At 43.7% G+C, this 20,027-nt stretch overlaps 1 protein-coding gene across 5 annotated transcripts in view; it reads left to right on the top strand.

The window, feature by feature from the left end:
- The first annotated feature begins 2,136 nt into the window (after positions 1-2,136).
- Positions 2,137-20,027, top strand: part of BIN3 (bridging integrator 3) — a 37,383-nt gene continuing 19,492 nt past the window's right edge. For 4 of the 5 annotated variants that reach the window (XM_081269408.1, XM_081269404.1, XM_081269406.1 and 1 more), the window contains exons 1-2: positions 2,148-2,228; positions 19,357-19,405. Coding sequence is in view for 1 of the 5 variants with exons in the window: in XM_081269405.1 (XP_081125531.1) it covers positions 2,221-2,228; positions 19,357-19,405 (57 nt within the window). In the remaining 4 variants the exon portion in view is untranslated. Of the gene's footprint in view, positions 2,229-19,356; positions 19,406-20,027 lie in introns of all 5 variants that reach the window. The other variant, XM_081269405.1, reaches the window with a different exon arrangement.

Raw genomic sequence — 20,027 nt, 5'->3', positions numbered from 1 at the left:
ACCCTCAAGCCATTTGGAACCAGAGCCGGGGCCCTGACTATTCCTTGCTGACTACATTAAAGGTTTGAGCACAGTCCCAGTCAGGCCTCAGGTGACTCCTTCCCTCCCATAAGATTCATACCTAGCTTCATCTCCGCAACAACTTCTCTGGGCTTGTCCCTCTGTTAAGGACCTGCCTCACTGGCCTCCTCTATTCACCTATTCCCAAAAGCCTGTAGAGTCAATGTGACAGTGGACTAAGAATTTGAATGTGGGAGATTTTGGTGATGTTATCTTGTCATTCACTTATAGAGGAGGGGACCAAGGCCAGGAGAGATGTGACTGAGGTCACATCTTGTCTGAGGTCAGTCATGTTGTCAAATATGGAACTAGAGCCTTGGTATCCTCCAGTCTTTTAGTCCAGAACCCATTCATTCTCATCCTACAAGATGTGTCTGTTACCTCCACTCCCATCCCTGAAACAGACTTCCCTTGATATATGGCAGGCTAACATTTTTGGAAATATTTATCATTGCAGAATCCCTGAGGAAGACAGAATATGGGAGAAGGGAGGATGTAGGTGGGGGAGTCATCCACAGGTGCTAAAGCACCAGGAGACTCAAAAACACACAGCACCCCTTCCATCCATTAAATCTTCTGCAAGGCTGCAAGGACTGACCATTCTCCACCCATGCTCTCTACCCAGGCTGCCCTTTGGGGACTTCTTTTCTCTCCAAGGCTGTTCTAGTGTTCATGTTGGCCCATTTCCTGAATAACACGGTGATGAAGCTGATCTGTGTGATGTGCTTGGGGAGCCACCTTTCACTAGAAAACTTGTTTGAATTAAACTGTGAACCCTTTTGAGTAGAAACAGAAAACACAAATTAGAGACTTGCCCCTATGTCCCACACTCTGAGCCCTCTACTGCACCCTAGTATGTCAGAACAAATCATTTATCTCTTATTGTCTAGATCACTGCCTTGGTTGCTCCCCAGGCAGCTTATGAAACAGTTGAGGGTCATTTGAAGAATTTCAGAAAGCAGGTCTTTGTGGGGGCCAGCATGGACATCACTGCCAGCTCTTCTCTCTCCTTAGAGAGGGAGCTGTTTGGGTTGAGAAATAAAATTCATCCCAGAATCCCAGGCAGCTTATGAGGGACTGAGGCCCTAAAGTCTGACTTTGGGAGACCTGAGGCAAGTCAATTGCTTACTGGTCCTCAGTCCTCTTCTTAGCTATGGCAAGTTCCCTCTGTGTGCCCTCCACACCCTTCATCTCAGATTCAGCTGGCCTGATTCCACCTTCAGAGCTTGGTTTCCACAATGGCTCCTCCTGGAAACCTTCACTATTGCCCCACATGAGACTTAGGGGTCCCCTTACAGGCTGCCCTAGTCTTGTTATATCCCTTCCTGTATTATTACTGTAACTGCCTGTTTACTTCCTTCTGCAAGAAAGCAGCTCTGGGAGGGCAGAGGGCAGGATCAAAACTTCTTTTGTGTGGCTGTATCCTTAAGATTTGAAAGATCCTGCAAAATTGCAGGAGCTCAGTTAATATTTATTAAATGAAGGCATAGAAAGAGTGGGACCATTCACATCATTGGGTCCTGTAGAGGAGACCACCGAAGGGAAGGACCAGCAGCTTGGGAGCAATCCTTACTCAGAGTCTTGTTGAGTAGATCTACAGAATATTTCAGCCCGCAAAGCACCTATTCTATTTGCATTTGAGCCCTGGACCACCCTGAAGGAGGGAAAGATCTATTTATTGTAACACGCAATGCATGTGCAGAATATAACATTTAAAAACTGGAAGAGTACAGGGCAAATTGAGTCTCCCTCACACTGTGTCTCCAATGGATCCTTTCCCCATGGACAATGCTCCCCAGTCTCAGGACTAGAAACCTTAAGACAGGTGATGAGCCCGTTAAGGACCCTTATTGGGAAGCGGAAGAGAATTTTGTGAGTCGGTGTTGACGGCTGAAAACGCCTCCAGAGGTCCTCCTGCCTCGGCGGCAGGCCGAGCCTCAGAATCCCAAGCCTGGGCAGGAGAGTCGCCAGCAAGGGAAACTCCGCGGCCAACACGCGGCGGCCAAAGGGTTAACCCGCCGGGCCCCGCCCTCCTGCCTGCCTCTTCCGGGCAGAGGGGGCGTGATTGCGTCACTTCCTGGAGACTGTCTGAATCCGGAAGTGATCCCAGAGGACCGAGTTGCGGCGGAGGACCCCGGCGGGCGGCCCAGGTTCGGGACCATGAGCTGGTGAGTGAGGCCGGGGCCGCAGGGGATGGCTGGAGCCGCAGCCCGCCGTGCGTCTGGCCTGTGCGTCACTTTGGAGTCCCGGCACCCGCCCTTCCTGCACCGACCCCTCACCCCAGAGCCGGCCCGAGAGCCCCAGCTCCGGGGTCGTTCCTGGAGAGCCGCCTGCTCTACGCAGGACTCCCAGGGATACGGGCCGGAGGATGCCCTTAGCCTGGGACCCCGCGTCTGATCCTGTTTCCTACTCTGTCTCTTCCAAGGAGCCGGACCCGTTTCCTCCCATCTCCTTGAGTGAGGGACTTCCTTGTTCTCTCTTTCATTAATTATCTGTTGAAGTAGAGTTGGTGTCTTCTTTGGCCCCCGAGAACATCTCTCCACCGCCGCCCGCCTGCCTCAGATTAGTGACTCGCCTTCAGATAACTACTCGCCTTCAGATAACTGGTTTTTGCATCACTTTACCGTCTTCAAAAGTGAATTTCCTTTGGAAGGGGCCAGAATGACAATCTACATTCACCTGCCCAGTGTGGGATTGGACTAGGTTTAAGTCTTTTCCGGGGCCATGACCCACTACTCTCCCTCTAAAATAGAGGCTTTGAACCTTAAGGAAACTGAAACCATGAGAATAGATGCCAAGGAATCTTCAGAGTAGTGGAGTCACAACTCCAGTTGCCGCAGAGTTCTGTGATATTTGGGTCATGGTAGACACTTCATAATGTTTAGTGATTGATTTATTTTGTAAGATTCAGTTCGCAGTCCCTGTTACTGGGTCTGGATTATTTACGTCCCCAGGAGACAACCATGGAGCTTCCTTAGAGGCTGCCTTGTGAGGGCTCTTTCCTTGCCATCAGGCCCCAGAACCTGTATATTCACAACATCTGAACCTCAGGAGATCCACCTCTAAGGCACTTGTATGAATAATTTGACTCCCAGAAATGTGCAAGATGAATTAAAACCCAGTCACACTAACGTAGGGAACATGCTCAGAGTCTAACTTGTTTGTGCAAAGTGAGTGCATGATAATCAGTTATGAATAAATGAAAATAGTAGATTATCCTTCAGGAAGGATTTTGACCTCTGATGTTCGGCCATCAGCAGAGACCGACCCCTGGCCACAAGCAGCTGATGTCAATCAGTGTCCAGGCTAGCTCTCTAATATAATATTCAAACCATTTCTGACCCCTCCTCCACCTGCTTCTTAGCCCAAGATTGATGGGCAAATGTCAGACAGTCAGCAGCAAGAGAGGGAAGCCTGGAGAAATCCCCTGATAAGCCCCAGCTGGAGCTGCTCCTTTTCCCTCCGTATTTTTCTGCAGGAGGCCAACAGGGGCTGAACCCTAAAAAGGTAACTTTTCTTGTTATAACCTGGCTAGTGATGGGCAAAGTTCCCTTTCTTCAGTTCCCTTAGAGAAATTTCTTTCAAAGCCCAGCCTACCCCAGAACAATGGTTATCCTTTGTGCCCCTAAGCCTTATAAGTATGATAAGGTATTATCTTGTCCTCTGCATCCTGAATCTTTGGAGTTCTCTTGCCAGATTTTTTAAGTAAGAAGCAGAAAGTCAGATGCTTTATGTTGTTTTGATTGGCACTTACAAATTAAAAAACTGAATTCATCTTTTCTTCTCTAATTGGAAGAACAGTAGAACAGAGACCACTGAAGGTAAATTATTCTCTGGGTGAGCTGAGGCAAGTTGTTTCCTCTTGTCTTGCAGAAAGTTTCTAATCTGAAAAACTGGCCCCCCATTTCCTAAAGTCCATGAGGTTGGAGAGAATTGAAATTGGCGGCTGTCTAACAAACAGGAGCTGAGATTTTTGTGAAGTAGAACTAATTTACCAGTATATGCACATCTTGGTACCTCCTTGGACTGAGGGTCACAACCAAAAGGGTGCTTTGTCCCTCAAAGCTGAGATTCCTTTCTTTTCCTCCTTAGAGGGTGCCGACGTCATATCTTGCGTGGACCCTGACCCTCTCTCCATGTGAGGGGACCAGCACCGGCGCCTGGGCACACAATTACACTCAGTTCCTAGCTCAATGGCTGGCAAGGAGACCAGGGCTGGGTGCTTCTGATTCATTCCCAGAGTGGTTTTCCTGCTCCCAGAATGAATCCATCCATTCATCTGAGACTGGAATTCTCAGTAGGGGAAGAGACCAGAGTGACGTAGAGACATCATGGGAGGCTGATGCCCAAGGTCAAGTTCACCAAGTACATGGGCTATGCCAGCCATAGTTAAATAAGGCCTAGGGGCACATGGCCCATGGTCCCCAAAGGGTAACCATTGTTCTGTTATAGGCTGGGCTTTCAAAATGTCACAGTGAGAAATGTCCAATATTGATGCCCTATGCACACTGTGGACTTTACGTGAAGATTGAGAAGGTTTTGTTCTCTGCTTCCTCTGTGCAGGCAGCCCGCCCACCCAGTTTATTTAGTGGGTACCTGCTGCCTTACTGCATTATCTACCCATTTGCCTTTCAGCAAGACAACTCAGTGATCTCTCTTACCAGGAAGAAAGCATTCAATATTCACATCTTAGATCACTGATTCACATCTTGACCCCAAGCCAAATGCTTTCCCCTCCCTCTCCCCCCTTTTCTCTTTTCCTTCCTCTCTCTCTCCCTTCCTCTTCTCTCTACTTTTGTATGTTTGTCTTTATTATGGAATGGTGAGAGAATTAAGTGTAATGATCTTAATCTAATTTAGCTGTCTCCAGGAATAGTAGCCTTCCCTGGAACCATATACCTAGATGATCTTATGACAAGAAAGAACATGGGAGGAACTCTTCCTATATCTAGGGGTCTGGTAGTTTGAGAAAGAAGGAAATTAGAGGAAGTACAGAAAAGTTTGGGAGGTAGAGTGCTGTGTTCAGGTTCTGGTTTGGTTGCTCACTGTGGCCCATCAACCTTTCTCTGTGTAGCATGAAATAGATAACCCAAGCACACAGTCTGCTGTCCTAATGGCAGAGTTAAAAGAATGGAGTCTGTCTGCAGATGTAATCCCTTTCTGAATATAGACTCTAGTTTGCCCCTTAAATTTGGGTATTCCTCAGGTTTGGTCTGCAGCTCCCAATCCACCCTGCAGTCCTGAGGGTAAACAACTGATATTCTACTGCGGATTGTGTTGCTAAGGTGGGATGTTCTGTAGGTTAGGTGTAGTAAATGCATTTCTCATTCAAGATCTTTTTATCTTAACAGTGGGTTTATTAGGGTGTAATCCCATCATATGTTGAGGAGCATCTGTGTAATGTGATGCATGTAGATGATTCTCAACAAATATTTGCTATTTTAATGCTTATTAAACATTTACAGTATTCAGAGGTCTCTGTTAAGTGCTGGGGAGGCATTTGAAAGATTATGAGTCAGACCCTGTCTTCAGCCAGTGTCTGCAAAGTGCTAGGGAGTCCAAGGAAGGACATCTGATCACTGAATGTCAGCATGGTTTCAACAAGAAGGACTTCAAGCGGGAGATAGAATTTTAACTGGACTGTGATTTATCAAGCACATACCGTTTCCATGGCGAATGAGAGAGGGATCTGGCTACCAGAATGGCATGGAAAAGGTGTGTGCAGAGAGATGTATTGAGAGTATTTGACGCAGACAGTCAGGAGGCTAGTTTGGGTGCAGTGAATAATGGTTGAGCAGAGGCTTCATTGGTGAGAATTGGCATTCTTAGCTTGGGGCACATTTATAGTGCTTTCAGTGCCATGCTGAGAAATTGAAATTGAGCCTGGCCTTTGGAAAATTGAAGGTTCTTGAGCAGGAAAGTGGCTTAACAAAAGAAATGATTTATTCAGATTATTTGGCAGTAGCCTGTGGGACAGCTCAGAAAAGAGAAAGAAAGGAGCCAGGGAGGCCAACTTGGACCAAAACTTCCAAAAAATTTTGAGCACACTTGCTGTTAGAAATATCTTTGGACATTATAACTCACATGCATGCATTTCAGTATATGTGCAATATACCCTGGTATGTTCTTTTTTGTGTGTTTTAAAGAACAACTCACCTCAGTTGCTTTTATGACTACCTTTGATATGTGTATATAATGGAATGATGTAGGTAGACTAAGTGATCTATGTGCCCTGGCTTCAAAAACCAGCACTTGGGGGGGGGGGGGCGGGCGGAAGCTTTGTGATACTGTTCTGCATGGACCCCAGTTAGAAAAATACCTATTCAAACTAGAAGCTAGCTTTTGATTCCAGCTAGCTAAAGATAGTGTTGTTAGTTTGGTTGCTTTTGCAGGGTTAAAATGAGAAATCCAGAGGGGTAGTTGTAAAGAACATTTATCCAACACTTTCCAGAAAAGAAAACCATAGGGACAAAAACCCATACAAAGATGTTCAGTCTCATTGAAGTTCTGACTCTATTGCTTAAAGATAAGACCTGAAGCAAGTATGGCTTAAAGTTTGAATTTGACAAAGCCATTTGGTAGATCCATGAATAGTTAGTATATATTCTCTATAACTTTTTGAATGTTTGCAGTATTTCATACTTTTTTATTTTTTTGATCATCACCAGGGCAGACCTCACTTTCCATCGCATGAGAAAGGTTGCCCTCTGGCCAGGGCCCGGGATGATATATGGAGGGACCAAAAATCTGTTTCCATCCTCAGCCCTGCTCCTTTTACCTCCTGCTTCCCAAGGGCCAAACTTTCAGCAGAGAAGAGGGAAAGGGTAGTGTGGGAGCTCTTCATCAGTTCCTGGGGGTAGGAGACTGAAGTGAGAGTGAGATTAGAGAGAATGCCTTAGAAGTGGCACTGCTGGTCTGGTGCTCTCAGAGTTCCACCTGGGCACTGTGAGCCTATGGGTGGAAATGAGGCCATCTGAGCTCTCTCTCTTGCTTGCTGAGTAAGCAGAACAAGGCTGTCAGCTCCGAATGCCTTATGTTTTCTTCTTATAAAATGGGGAAACCCATTTCCTACCCCTCAGATTAGAATAGGTGACAACTTGTCTGTCAGATACTAAGAGTCTCCTGCCTCCCTGAATTTCTTGTCCTCCAGGTGTTGCTGCCTTTACACTTCTTTTTTTTTTTTTTAAGAGAGAGTGAGAGAGGAGAGAGAGAGAGAGAGAGAGAGAATTTTTAATATTTATTTTTTAGTTCTCGGTGGACACAACATCTTTGTTGGTATGTGGTGCTGAGGATCGAACCCGGGCTGCACGCATGCCAGGCGAGCGCACTACCGCTTGAGCCACATCCCCAGCCCTGCCTTCACACTTCTGTCACAAATTCTTCCACTGTTCAGGAGGAAGTCACCACTCAGGTTTAAACAGTTGTATAACTTGAGCCTGGTTATGATGCATTATGGAATGGGACAGCTGCTTGTCCTTAAAACAGAAGAAATAGTTTCAGATTTCCTAACCATTCACTGCAGTATACTTATCTCTTTGTGGCTCAGTGCAGTCACCCCTTCTGGGCAGTGGTGTGATCTTCCTCACCAAAATACCCTCCCCCACCCTCACAGCAAATCCTTACAGACCACTTACTGCAAGCTTGGGTGCTGTTTTAAGCATGAAACTCTTAACCTTCACAGAGACCTTGTAGAATTAAGTAGATTTTCATCCCACTTCATAGACAAGGAACCTGTAACCTGGTAAGGCGAGGGAACTTGTCGTAAGTCTCAAGCCAGTGATCAGCAGAGCTAAGATTTTAACCCCAGCACTATGGCTCTGGAGTCCATCTTCATCCAGTGAAGTATAGGAGGGGACCACTTCAAGTGAACTGATGTATCAGAAGCATAGGATCTGGCAATAGTAGATGCTCAATAAATGGTCACTTTAATTAGAATGTCCCCTGACTCTCACATGACCTAACATCGTGTGATTCATTCTGTCTGCTTTTCAGAGGGCATCCTGGGGAGCCATGGGGAAGAAGGGATCACAGCTGAGCCCAAGGATTGTTCTGGTCACAGTAACAAGTCAGCCAAGTCACAGAGTCATGCCTTTTATTTTTAAACACACACGCACCCCTCCTTGGACTGATGGCAGGTCAGGGTCATGTTCCATGTGCTCTGGTTTTGGATCCAGTTAATTAGGCCAGAAGCTGTGGTCATGGACACTGAGATGAATGGTTTCAGCTCAGGTCACTGCCCCTCTGAGGGGGTCTCTTATGTCTTCGCTCAGACTGAACTTTCCCTGGCCCTTGGCATTGCGGCCAGCTGGCCCTTCATCTGGAGAGGATGGATCCAACAAGCAGCTGTTCCACCGGAGCCAGATGACTACATAAGCCCTGCCTGGCCCTGGCCCTCCTGCTTTCTCTTTCAGATTTTTAAGGTGGCAGCCTCATAGGGCCTGAGACCAGAACAGGTGGCACCCCGAGGACAGAGCCACAGAAGGACGGGGGGGGGGGGGGGGGGGGGGGAGGGCCGGTCCTTGTAGCCTGTAGAAGCTGCTGCCTTTCGCCCACCTTCCTGCTCTTGCTGAGACAGTGACTCAGGCCCAGACCACTCCCTGGGGAGCCAGGATTTCAGCCACTATCAACCACCGCCCACTCTTGCTCAGCCCTCCCTCCCTTCTCACCTCCCTTACCTCCCCCAGCACTGTGCATCTCTTGCCCAGCCAGAGATATCAGAAGGGTACCGGGCGGAGGAGACTGAGTCACTTCAGGGCTCTTTCCACCCCAGGCCGAGACCAGACTCACATTCACTAGAAACAAATTCTGGAAGCCAAGTGAAGACAGGGAAGCATGTCGAGCTCTTAGCCTCGCTCCACTCTTCTTTGTAATGGGAGTGGAGGACTCTCCCAAGAAGGCAGGGATGGAGAGATCTGCCGGGGTGACCCGGGGATCCCCACCCAACTGCCATCTGGGTCTGCCTCTTGTCTCTGCCTCTGCAGTAGAGGGGGTGAGGAAACAAAAGATTGAGAAACCCAGCAAATTGAAAATGCAAAAGAGCTGTTTTTGTAAATAGACATTACACAAGAGCAGGAGCGTTTTTTGGAAAGGTTTTACTGAGACAGACAGAATTAGCCAACTGGCATCATGCTGCTAATAGAGATATTTACTGTTTGAAAAAGTATATTTGTAGCTTTGGAGAACATCCTGTTGACTTTTCTTTATTGTGAAAGAAAATAGAATCTTTTCCCCCCTTTCCCTCTGTATACACTGAACTTTTTTCCTTTCCTGAGGTGGGGCATATTAGGGGCTGAGAGAACTGTTTTCTCCACTTTGTTGCTGAGACTAAAATATCCCTTCTCCTGCCCTCTGGTGCTGATGTTTCTGGAAAAGCAAGCAGAACCAAGAAGGACTCCTACTCTGGAGGCATAGAGACCAGAACCCTCCTGATTTCTCCTAGAGATTCTCTGGGGAGCAAGCCCCATCTTCTCACTGGACCTCTGCTTACCCCCACCTGCCCTGCCCAGTGCCACAGGGAGAACACTGAGGAAAGCTGGGAGAAGGAGGAGCAAAAGTCCTGCAGCCTCATGGTCCTCCCTGCCCTTGAGGACCATGAGCAGTGACCCGTGTGACCCAGCAGTGCCTGGAGATACTGCTATGCTGTCACTCTTGCGGCAGCCATCAGAAGCAGCAGCTATTTCCTAGGGAGTCCCACATGCCAGCATGACTTGAACAACAGGGCAGGAGAGACGTGGAGCCTGGTAAAGTGTAGTTGGGTTGCTCTTTCCTCCTGCCTTCTCCATGCCACCTCTCACTTCACTTCATTTCCCTGGCAGAGAACCTGCTCTTTCCATCAGGGCACCTACTCCAGTTGTCTGGCGATGTGTCTGACAGTGAGATGTGTCTGGCAGCCTCTGAATAAACCCAGGAGACTCCTCTCCCTTCATATATCCTCTTTAAAACATTTCCTGTTGACCCATGCTCCAAGAACTTGTCCAGGCTTTACTTTTGAAGGCGGAGGCCAGCTCTGTTTTCTTGGTCTCCGCTACATGTGCTGTTCCTCAACCCAGCTGGCTGGGGTTTGATCACATGGGGATTAGGAGGCCAAAGACATGGATGTTACTTTTGTTGGCTCTTTATATAGCCTTATCTAAGAGTAGCTTTTTTCAGGAACTTTAAATCACAGTTTGGTGTTTTTCAAGGCCCTAGAGCAATGCACTTATTTTACTCATTCATTTAATTATTCAGTGCTTTCTATGTGCATAAACTGTAGTAACTGTAATCTCCATGAAATCATTAAGTCTGTCTTGTTCATCCTGATGTCTGTAGAACCTAGCACAGTGCTTGGCACAAAAGTGGTCTTTGATAAATATTGATTAATTATTGATCCATGAAAAGACTGGCAGTAGCACTGTGCCTAGTACAAGTGCTTTGCCAGGGTCACAAAGAAGCATTATATTCATTCCCTGCCCTTGAGGAACTAGGTATCATAATCAGAAAGCAAGACATAGACACCTCAAAGTTAATTAGCCTGTACCCTTTGCCAAGCAGAGTCACTTCAATAATGAAAGGATGGCTTGATATTGGGAAGTATATTTGCACAGTTTATCACAGTGATGGGTCATAGGAGAGAAAACTGGTCACCTACATGCATACTGAAAAGCAGAAATGCAATCTTTGTTCTTGGACTTCTTGGACTGTATAGGTCAAGCATGGAGGTATGGTAGCTGGTGTCAGGGCAAATGTACCAGCAAGATAAAATGAATAGAAGTCCTTAAAATAAAAAAATTCTGTGGAATGTCCCTAACATAGATAGGGATTAAAATTCCATGGACTGCATCTAAGATGTGTAGAGCTAAAAGTTTTACATATAGGTGTTACTTTGGGATCTTAATATTTAATAAAATAAATGTAGAGACCTGTATGAAAAAAACCTTAAAACCAAGGGACATAATAAAAAGACTTAAATAAGCAGAAAGAAATATTATATTCTTAAATGAGTAAGCCTAATATTTGTAAAGCTGTATGGTCTTTTTTCCTTGAATTACAAAAGAAAATAGCCCAGAAATTACCTAGAAAGGAGGGATTCATTCTACTAGGTATTAGGATCTTTTATAAATCTAAATAATCTATGTTATTGGCAAAAGAGTAGGTTGGTTTATGATATGGAATAGTAGAAGTATTTAACACTGATAAAATGGTTTTTCAAAGTTTTTTTGTTTGTTTTGCTTTGTTTTGGGGGCAGAGGTTACCAGGGATTTAATTCAGGGGCACTCAACTACTGAGCCACATCCCAAGCCCTATTTTTAATTTTTAATTAGAGACAGGGTCTCATTGAGTTGCTTAGTACCTTGCCATTGCTGAGGCTTGCTTTGAACCCAAAATCCTCGTGCCTCAGCCTCCTGAGCCACTGGGATTATAGGCGTGTGCCATCCCACCTGGATCAAAGGTATTTTTTAAATAGTATTAAAACAACTGGTATTCATGCACTCAAAATAATTTGTGAATTGAGTGAAGATTTAAATATTTTTTAAAAATTAAATTAATATGTAAATGGAAGGAACACAGAAGAGTCAAAATAATTTCAACAAAGAACTACAAAGTTAAAGGAATCACTCCCCAGTATTAAAACTTACCTTAAAGCTACAGTAATTAATATATTGTGGTACTGGCACAAGTCACTGGAACTATAGGCATGCACCACTGCACCTAGCAGAAATTTTTAATAAAACAAGTGAGAAATTGCTGACTCAAGAGAGTTAGAACTATACGAAGGATACCTTTTTTAGTATCTTTAAATTTATTTAAAAACTAAAAAATTGGATTTTAAAATGGAATACAGCCACGTGTGTGATGCACACCTGTTATCCCAATGACTAAGGAGACTGAGGACAGATGATCCCAAGTTTGAGGCCAGTCTCAGCAATTTAGCAAGACCCTATCTCAAAATAAAATTAAAAGGGCCAGGGATGTAGCTCAGTGGTACAGTGCCCCTGAGTTCAATCCTTAGTACAAAATAAAGAAAACTTTAAAAATGGAATACAAGTTGTAAAGTGAATGAAGTACAAGTGATAAAGGTGAGCATTTAAATCAGTAGAAATCAGTCTGAAATCAAGCAAAGCATAACAGCATTTTTCAAATGGTACCAAAAGCTACTAATCCATTAAGAGAATAAGATCAATTTTAAGTAAGAGTGATGATTGTTTGATAATGCAGTTAATGAAGAGGAGGAGCAGATCATATGAACACACTGATAAAACATTGAAATTTCTGGTAGATTTAACATGAAAGACATAACAAAGATAATAGAACTCATGATATGCCCTCCTACAAGGACATCAATGACAAACTGGTTACTGTCATTAATAGAGAGCATTGAAGATTAGTCACTGTACAAAAAATCTTGAAATGTGCCCTGAAATCTTATAGTTTGTTTGTGAAAGAAACATGAGATTTTCCTAAATTTTACAACAATCCCAAAATTTATATTTATACATTACCAGTAAGCTAGAAAAAAAAGCTTTTCTAAACTGTCAGTAGTGGAAAACAAATTTCAATCAACCATAGTAGAGGAAAGACTGAATTATCTTTCTTTTCACTCAAGAAAATTATGCTACCAGCTCTGTCACATGCAGAGGCAATAAAACACTGCAGCAAAAAATGTAGGGGTAAAAATATAGAGGTGTGTCAGGCAGATGATTAATAATAATAATAGGTTATTTTTGACTTTCTGATGTTTGTGTCATTTGTTCACTTTTAAAGATTATTTGTTAAGCTTTTTTATCCATTTAAATTTTCATCTTAATATCTATTTTTCTATTTATTATTTGGCACTCTTTTTATTTATTTTTTTGCAGTACTGGAGATTGAACCCAGGACCCCATGAACACTAGGCAGGCACTCTGCCACTGAGCTATAACCTCAGCCCTTGTATTCTTTTTCTTTAAAGAGACCTGCAAAATTTTATAAGCTTCAGACCCACAAAACAGGGACCTACCTCTGAGAGAAGCGCAGATGATGGTAGGACTACCATGGTGAAGTCATGAGGATGAAGTGACTATGGCATGAATTTCCAAGACACAGCCCTTCCCCTCCCCCAACACACACACACAAAATCTTCCACTTGCTGAGCTCCCAGAACACTTTGCTGGGCTTTTATTCCCAAGGCAAGAGATTAGGTAGAATCTTCTCTAAGGAATTTTACCTGCCAGGAGAAAAGACTAGGAAGAGACTGACATCAGGGAGTTGCTCCCAAAGTGTTTGGCCAGACCACTCTACACAACAGACCAGCTTTATTCATGTGCTCACAGTTGCTAGTTAGATTTCTTTCATCACCCAGTCTTATATGTGAGCAGGCAACCAAGAAGTGCTGTACACCCTCAGAAAGCATTTAATATAAAAAAAAGATTAAATAATAAAAAAAACAACTTGGAGAGAAACTGAGACTATAAAAAGAGAAGAAACTTCTTTTTAAGCTGTTATTAAGATCCTTAGATAAGACATCTGTGAAATAAAAACAGGATACCATAAAAGAAGAAAGGGACATTCTGAAAATTAAATAGAACTCTTAGAAATTAAAGGTCTGATAGTAAAATTTAAAAAATAATATATAGTAAAAAACATGTGAAAACTTCAGCCTTGGCATTCCAAGGCATTATGGTGGTGGTTATTAGGTTGGGTTACAATATAAGACTGACCAAATGCTTTTTTATTAGCAAATGGATTTCTTTTGCCTAATGCACTGAATTGAATCCATCTCGTTGGGATTAAAGTCATGATTTTTTAAAATCTGATAGAAATGAATTAAACTCATTTTTTTCATTTAGAAAATGAAAGTAGTAGAAGGTGAAATGTTGAGAAACAAAGAGGACCGGCCAAGTAGGATCACCATCAAAATTAAAACAATATCAAAAGTCAGAAACAGGGGCTGGGGTGGTAGCTCTCTGGTAGAGCGCTTGCCTAGCACATGTGAGGCACCAGGTTTGATCCTCAACACCACATAAAAACAAATAAACAAAGGTATTGTGTCCATCTACAATTAAAAAATTTTAAAAAATTAAAAAAGTAAAAAAATTTGAAAAAGTAAAAAACAAAATGGAGAAGACATGACAATTTTTTTTAATTTGTTTTTGGGTGTTTGGGGTGTTACTGTTTTATTTTTTTTTGTTTTGTTTTGTTTTTGTACTAGGGATTGAACCCAAGGGCACTTTAACACTGAGCTACATGACAATCCTTTTTATTTATTTATTTTTTGATTTTTGAGACAGGGTGTTGCTAAAATGCTGAAGTTTCTGCCTCAGCCTCCCAAGTTGCTGGGATTACAGGTGTGCACCATTCTGCCCAGCAATGATTTTTTTTTAATCCTAGAACTAAAGATTATAAATTGCAAAATTATAACTCTCCTACTTAGTACAATGGATAAAACAGATACATCATTATAAGATTATACAACTTCAGGACGAACACAATCCTATAAACTCATATAAAGAAAATAAAAAATAGGCCACACACAAAGGACAGAAATCAGAGTGGCTTCAGATTTCACAACAGCACCAGAAGACTATGAAGCAGTGTCTTTGAAATCCTAAAAGAAATTATGTCCAGCTTATAATTCTATACCCAGTCAAACTATCCTGATGATAGAAAAAAAGAATTTTATGCAAAGTCTGAAAAAAATTTATCTTTCATACCCTTTTTTTCCACCAAAATGAGGAGTAAATCAAGAAAGAGAAGATGGGAGATGGGCTAATGAGAAAAAGGTCAAAGTCATCCCAGTAAGGATCATCATGAAGGGAGAGCCAGGCATGAGAGCTACACAGCAGGGACCAAGGGCAGCCAGTCCTGCAGACAGTCCTGATGGGCAGGGCTGAGGCTCCAGAAGCTTCAAGATGACCATGGGAGCAACTGAAAAGAATAAATATACCAGGAGTGGAGTCAGACAACAGATTGAATCAGGGATAAGTCCACAGCCAAGAAAAGTAAAAAATATGCAGTGTTGTTAGTTACGTACTGCTTCATGACAAATGATCCCACGACTCTATGGCTCAAAATAACAATAGTTTCTGTTGGTTGGGAATTAGAAGTGACTTAGATGGGAGGTTGGCTGGGAAACTCTAAGGAGGTTGTTGTATACATGGGCTAGCACTGCAGGCTTCCTGTTTGACTGCCCTGAGCAACCCACTGCTCTCACACTTGGTGTGAAAAACAGCACAATGTCCTCATAATTGTTAACTTGTTGCTGTAAGTTAGGATATAACTATGGAAAGAGAGTGGAGGTAGCATCCAAAACTGTTTCTGTTTGGTCAAACCCTGTCTTCCACAGTAAGTACCCAGTGCTTAAAGCATAGTGATCAAGCCAGGCGCAGTGGTGCACACCTGTAATCCCAGCAGCTCAGGATGTTGAGGCAGGAGGATCGCAAGTTCAAAGCTAGCCTCAGCAACTTAATGAGACCCTGTCTCTAAATAAAATATTAAAAGGCTTGGGGATACAGTTCAGTGGTTAAGCACCATGGGTTCAATCCCTGGTACCAAAAAATAAATAAATAAATAAAAAATAAAAGCCATAGTGATCAAGAGGAAGGAATATGAGCATTTCTGTGTAGAGATGCAAATGTGAATGCCAAAAACAAACAAAACAACTGAGTTGAAATGGCTGTCTCAGGCAAATAAGGTTAAGGGGGCCTAGGGACTAATGTGTTAACTTAAATTTTGTTGCCTTACTAAACTATGCATATGTGTAACTTGGTAAAAGTAGAACTTAGATCAGTAGCAAAACACTCCTGTTTCCTTTACTTTTAAAAAGTTATTTAAATATTCACGTGTATATATGTGTACAAATACAGGTACACACTGAGATTCAGGGTATTACTGCTTACTTTCTCCTTTGTGGGGATGATTATGTTTGTGTTTTGTCCTTTCAGTTTTTCCATGTCTTCCAAGTTTTTAACACCAATCAGGTGCTGTTTTTTTAATAAAAAAAGGGGGGGGGTTGATTTATTTTTACAAAAAGTCTACTTGCCTCAGTTTTTCTCTCTGCAAATTGTAAAAAATATAATGAGTACTACTAAAACATTAACCATGGTCATCTTTTAGATATGAGATTATTATGACTGGGTTTTTTTCTTCTCCTCCCCCCACCCATCCTCTTTTTCTATATTCCTCAAGTTTTCTCTCATGAGCATGTTTTATTCTTTGAAGGGATAAAACTATAAAAGGCTATTTAAGCAAGACTATAGACCTGAGAATAACGTGAAGTGAGTCAGGAGGAGGAAGGATGTTCTGTTTGGGTGGTGTGGCCATGTCCCTGTTTCCCTGTATAATTAAACTATCCTGATGATGACCACTCAAAAATGTCCCTCTCTGGACCAGGTATGGTGGCACATACCCTCGATTGCAGCAACTCTGGAGCCTGAGGCAGAAGGATCACAAGATCAAGGCCTGCCTCAGCAGCTTAGCAAGACCCTGCCTCAAATTTTAAAAAGAACTGGGGGTATAACTCAACGGTAAAATACCCCTGAGTTCAGTCCTCAGTACTAGAAAAAATTTAAGAAGTCCCAATTTGGAACAGAAGGTTTTATCTGAAGGATTAACAAATGGCCATGTGCCTGAGTCAGAGTAGTTGAATTGGGTGATTGAGAAAGAAGGCTGAAAGGAAGGTTGAGACCATAATACAGAGGCATGTTGAAAGCTAATGCAAGTTCTTCCACCGACCCCAGGGCTGGAGCAGGAAATGTACAAGATGAGCCTGCAGCAGCTCCTAGTTAAAGTGAGGAAACTGAGGGGAGGGGTGGGAATTATACTTTCTTTACAAATTTTCTGAATATAAAATTTCTACGTTTATTTTTCTTTTAAAAAATAAAGGTGTTCTGCCAGATAGATGGCTTTTGGGCTATGAGGTGAGAAATAATCAGACTAGCCTGATAAAATTATATGTGATTGCCAGAGCTGCAGTGGAAATATAAGGAGCAGCCAGCTCAGTCTGTGTGGTACATGTCACCTGTTTGTGCAAAGCCCCAGTTCCAAACAGTACTCTTCTCTTTCATTTCCAGTCTCTTAAAGAACCATGAGCCCCTTCTGATCCCATGGTACTTTAAGACTAAGCATTTTGATCAAATACATCTAAGAAATCCATGTGAAAAGAGTATGGAACTGTGAGTGGCAGAGAGAAAATGGCCAGAAGTCAGGGTCCCTGGTGGTTTTCTTCCTGGTTTTCTTATAAACCAGCACAATGACCCTAGGATAGTCATTGAACTTCTCTGGATCTGCTTCCTTGTCTACAAAATGAGAGGGTTGAACAGAAAAAAAAAAAAAAAAATTCTATGGTGACTTGCAGTTCTAAAAATACTGTGATTCTAAATTAAGATTTAGAGAGAAGCTGTGGCACTACAAATAATGGAAACTAAGTTCTGACTTTCTTGGTTCCTGGTCTGCAGGTAGTGTAGACTCCAAGGATTCTTCAGGATTCTCATCCCACTCCCCACATTCTAGAATGAGATTCTGTCTAGATATGTGGAACAGACCAGCTGTTGCAACTCCTTTGTTTCATAGTTGAAGAAATGACTCCAGAGTGATTGTGATTTGTTCAAATCACAAAGCTAGTAAGGCAGAGACCAGGTTTTCTGCCTCCTGGTTAGAACTCTGTACATTGCAGCAGGCCTCCCACAGGAGCCATCTTTTTACAAGGCCACCAGGACCTCATTTGCACTGTCTCCAAAATGGCCCTTGAGGACAGCTGTTCAGCATCCATCAACTCCAGTCCCTGAATTGTGGGGAAAGAAACCAGGGGCCTGCAGAGAGAACTCATCTTACCTTGAACCTTTTTTCTTTGGGTTCGAGAAAGGGAAACAGCAATTTCGATTTTTCTTCCCTAGCTTCCATAGTTTACCTTTCCTTTCTGGTAATTGCATAGCCTGAGATGATTAGTTTACAGAAGCCACGTGAACCAATCAGCCCCCAAAGGGTTAACACTCCCAAATTATGGGGCTGGGTTAACAATAAACAGGATGTCCTCCAGAAATTAAATTTAAACCTCTGTGACTCAGGCTGCCCATCCCCTCAACTGGCTTGTTGTCTGGGGTTATTATCGGTAGTTAATTATACCGTTGGGTGTAGCAGCAGTGTTGGTCAGTTTGGGCTAAATGCAAGCAGGCTCTGGGACAAGGGGGCGTGAGTAGAAGGTAGGATGGGGCCAATGGAATGGAAGGTTCGGATGCAGAGCCTCTACCTGTACCCCACAGCTTCTAGGAGAGCCGTGGGAGAAGCCAGCTTTGGCCCCTTCCAGCTGCTCCCAGGGATTCCCTCACTTCCTACCTGCCACTAGGTGAGGCAGTGGCACTCTGTTCCTGTCACAACTGGGTTGTACTGTGTTGGCTTTCCAACTTGGCCATAGTTCTCTTCTTGGGCTCAATAGAATCAGAATTTTCAGTATCTGGAGGAAACTTCTAAATTTTCTAGTTTGCTTCACTCATTTTACAGAGGAGGAAAGTAAGTCTCAGTGTAGCAGTTAGCTGCCAAATGACAGCCTGCTTAGGGAGGTGGACCAGGTAGTTGCTCGACTCAAGCCCTACCCCCGTGACCTTCCTTCCCTTAGGCCAGGCTTCTTCCAGGTTACAGTGGGTACTCTGAGGTGCAGAGCTTCTTAGCAAGTTTTGGGAAGACTCAGGCTGGATCCCAGTTTCTCCAAGTTAGCTGCATTTAGATTTTGTCCATTTTCCCAGGGGATTAACCTGGCCCAACCAGTCATTAATGGCCATGTAATTTGTCATTTTTCCTCAGCTTCCCAAGAAGCCTGCAGACCCACAGTTTGTCCCCCTGTAGAGAAGCAATGAAGCACCTAGCATAGATGATAGTAATTTTTGTGGGGGATTTTAAAAGCCATGTCTCCAAGAATGACAGCTGTTACAGTGAGCCTCTGATTTCTCATTTGTAGCTCCTCAGGACACAAGGTTTGTAGTGATTGTTATCTGGGGCTGTGTCCCTTTCCTGCTTTATATCCATACACACACACACACACACACACACACACACACACACACACACACGGCTGTGTATTTAAATAACAGACGGTTCATAAGACGTGCTGGGGAAGGAGGTGGTGCCTAAGAGCCTGCAAGGGACACTGGATAGGAGGATCTGTTTTCTAGAACAAGGCCCTGGTTATGATGGTCCTGTGCCCTCCAGGGCTTGGGGTACCAGCGCCAGATAGTGAGTTTCAGCCACTCCTTACCCTCTTCGGGCAGAAGCACCAATGGTGCATCCATTCTTTCAACCACATTCTTCCCCATTTCTCAGGTATCCTCGTCTCTCTGTCTCTTCCAGGATTCCTTTCAAGATTGGGCAGCCCAAGAAACAGATTGTACCCAAAACAGTGAGTAACCTCATCTTTCCCTCTGAGACTCAGTTCTGTCTTACATGGCCTCTGCATAGAACCAAAGCTTTGACTCGGCACATCTTGAGCTGAGAAGATAGCCACCGAGGCCTTTTTTTTTTTTTAGTTTTCGGTGGACACAACATCCCTGTTTGTATGTGGTGCTGAGGATCGAACCCTGGCCGCACACATACCAGGCGAGCGCGCTACCGCTTGAGCCACATCCCCAGCCCCCACCTAGGCCTTATTGCCAGTTATGTTGATCTAGAACCTCTTAAAGACTGGGACTTGCAGGGGCCTCCTGTTCCGGGGTATTGGGGATCTTCCCCATTCTTGGTGGTTTACAAAGGTATGGCAAAGGCTCTGCTTCTGAGTAGTCTTTCCTAAGAGGATCCTGGAACACAGACTCCCTACCTAAGATACAGCCCAGGCTTTATTTTTAGCTATCTCCTCCACTAAAGACCAGGTAACTTCGTGCCTCTCGTCCCTTTGTCTGCCCTATCAAATGTGTCCTCTCCCATGATCCAGAGTCACCAGTGAGAGGGGATGACTGGCTGCTACCTTCTGTGAGCCCACAGGATTTAGCCCTATTTTATCTCCAGAATGGGAGAGGAGAACCTCA

The sequence above is a fragment of the Spermophilus citellus genome (assembly GCF_964194105.1).
Source record: "Spermophilus citellus genome assembly, chromosome: 16".
NCBI lineage: Eukaryota > Metazoa > Chordata > Mammalia > Rodentia > Sciuridae > Spermophilus > Spermophilus citellus.
The sequence above is the reverse complement of the archived record's forward strand: the minus strand, read 5'-3'. Positions and strand labels throughout refer to the sequence as shown.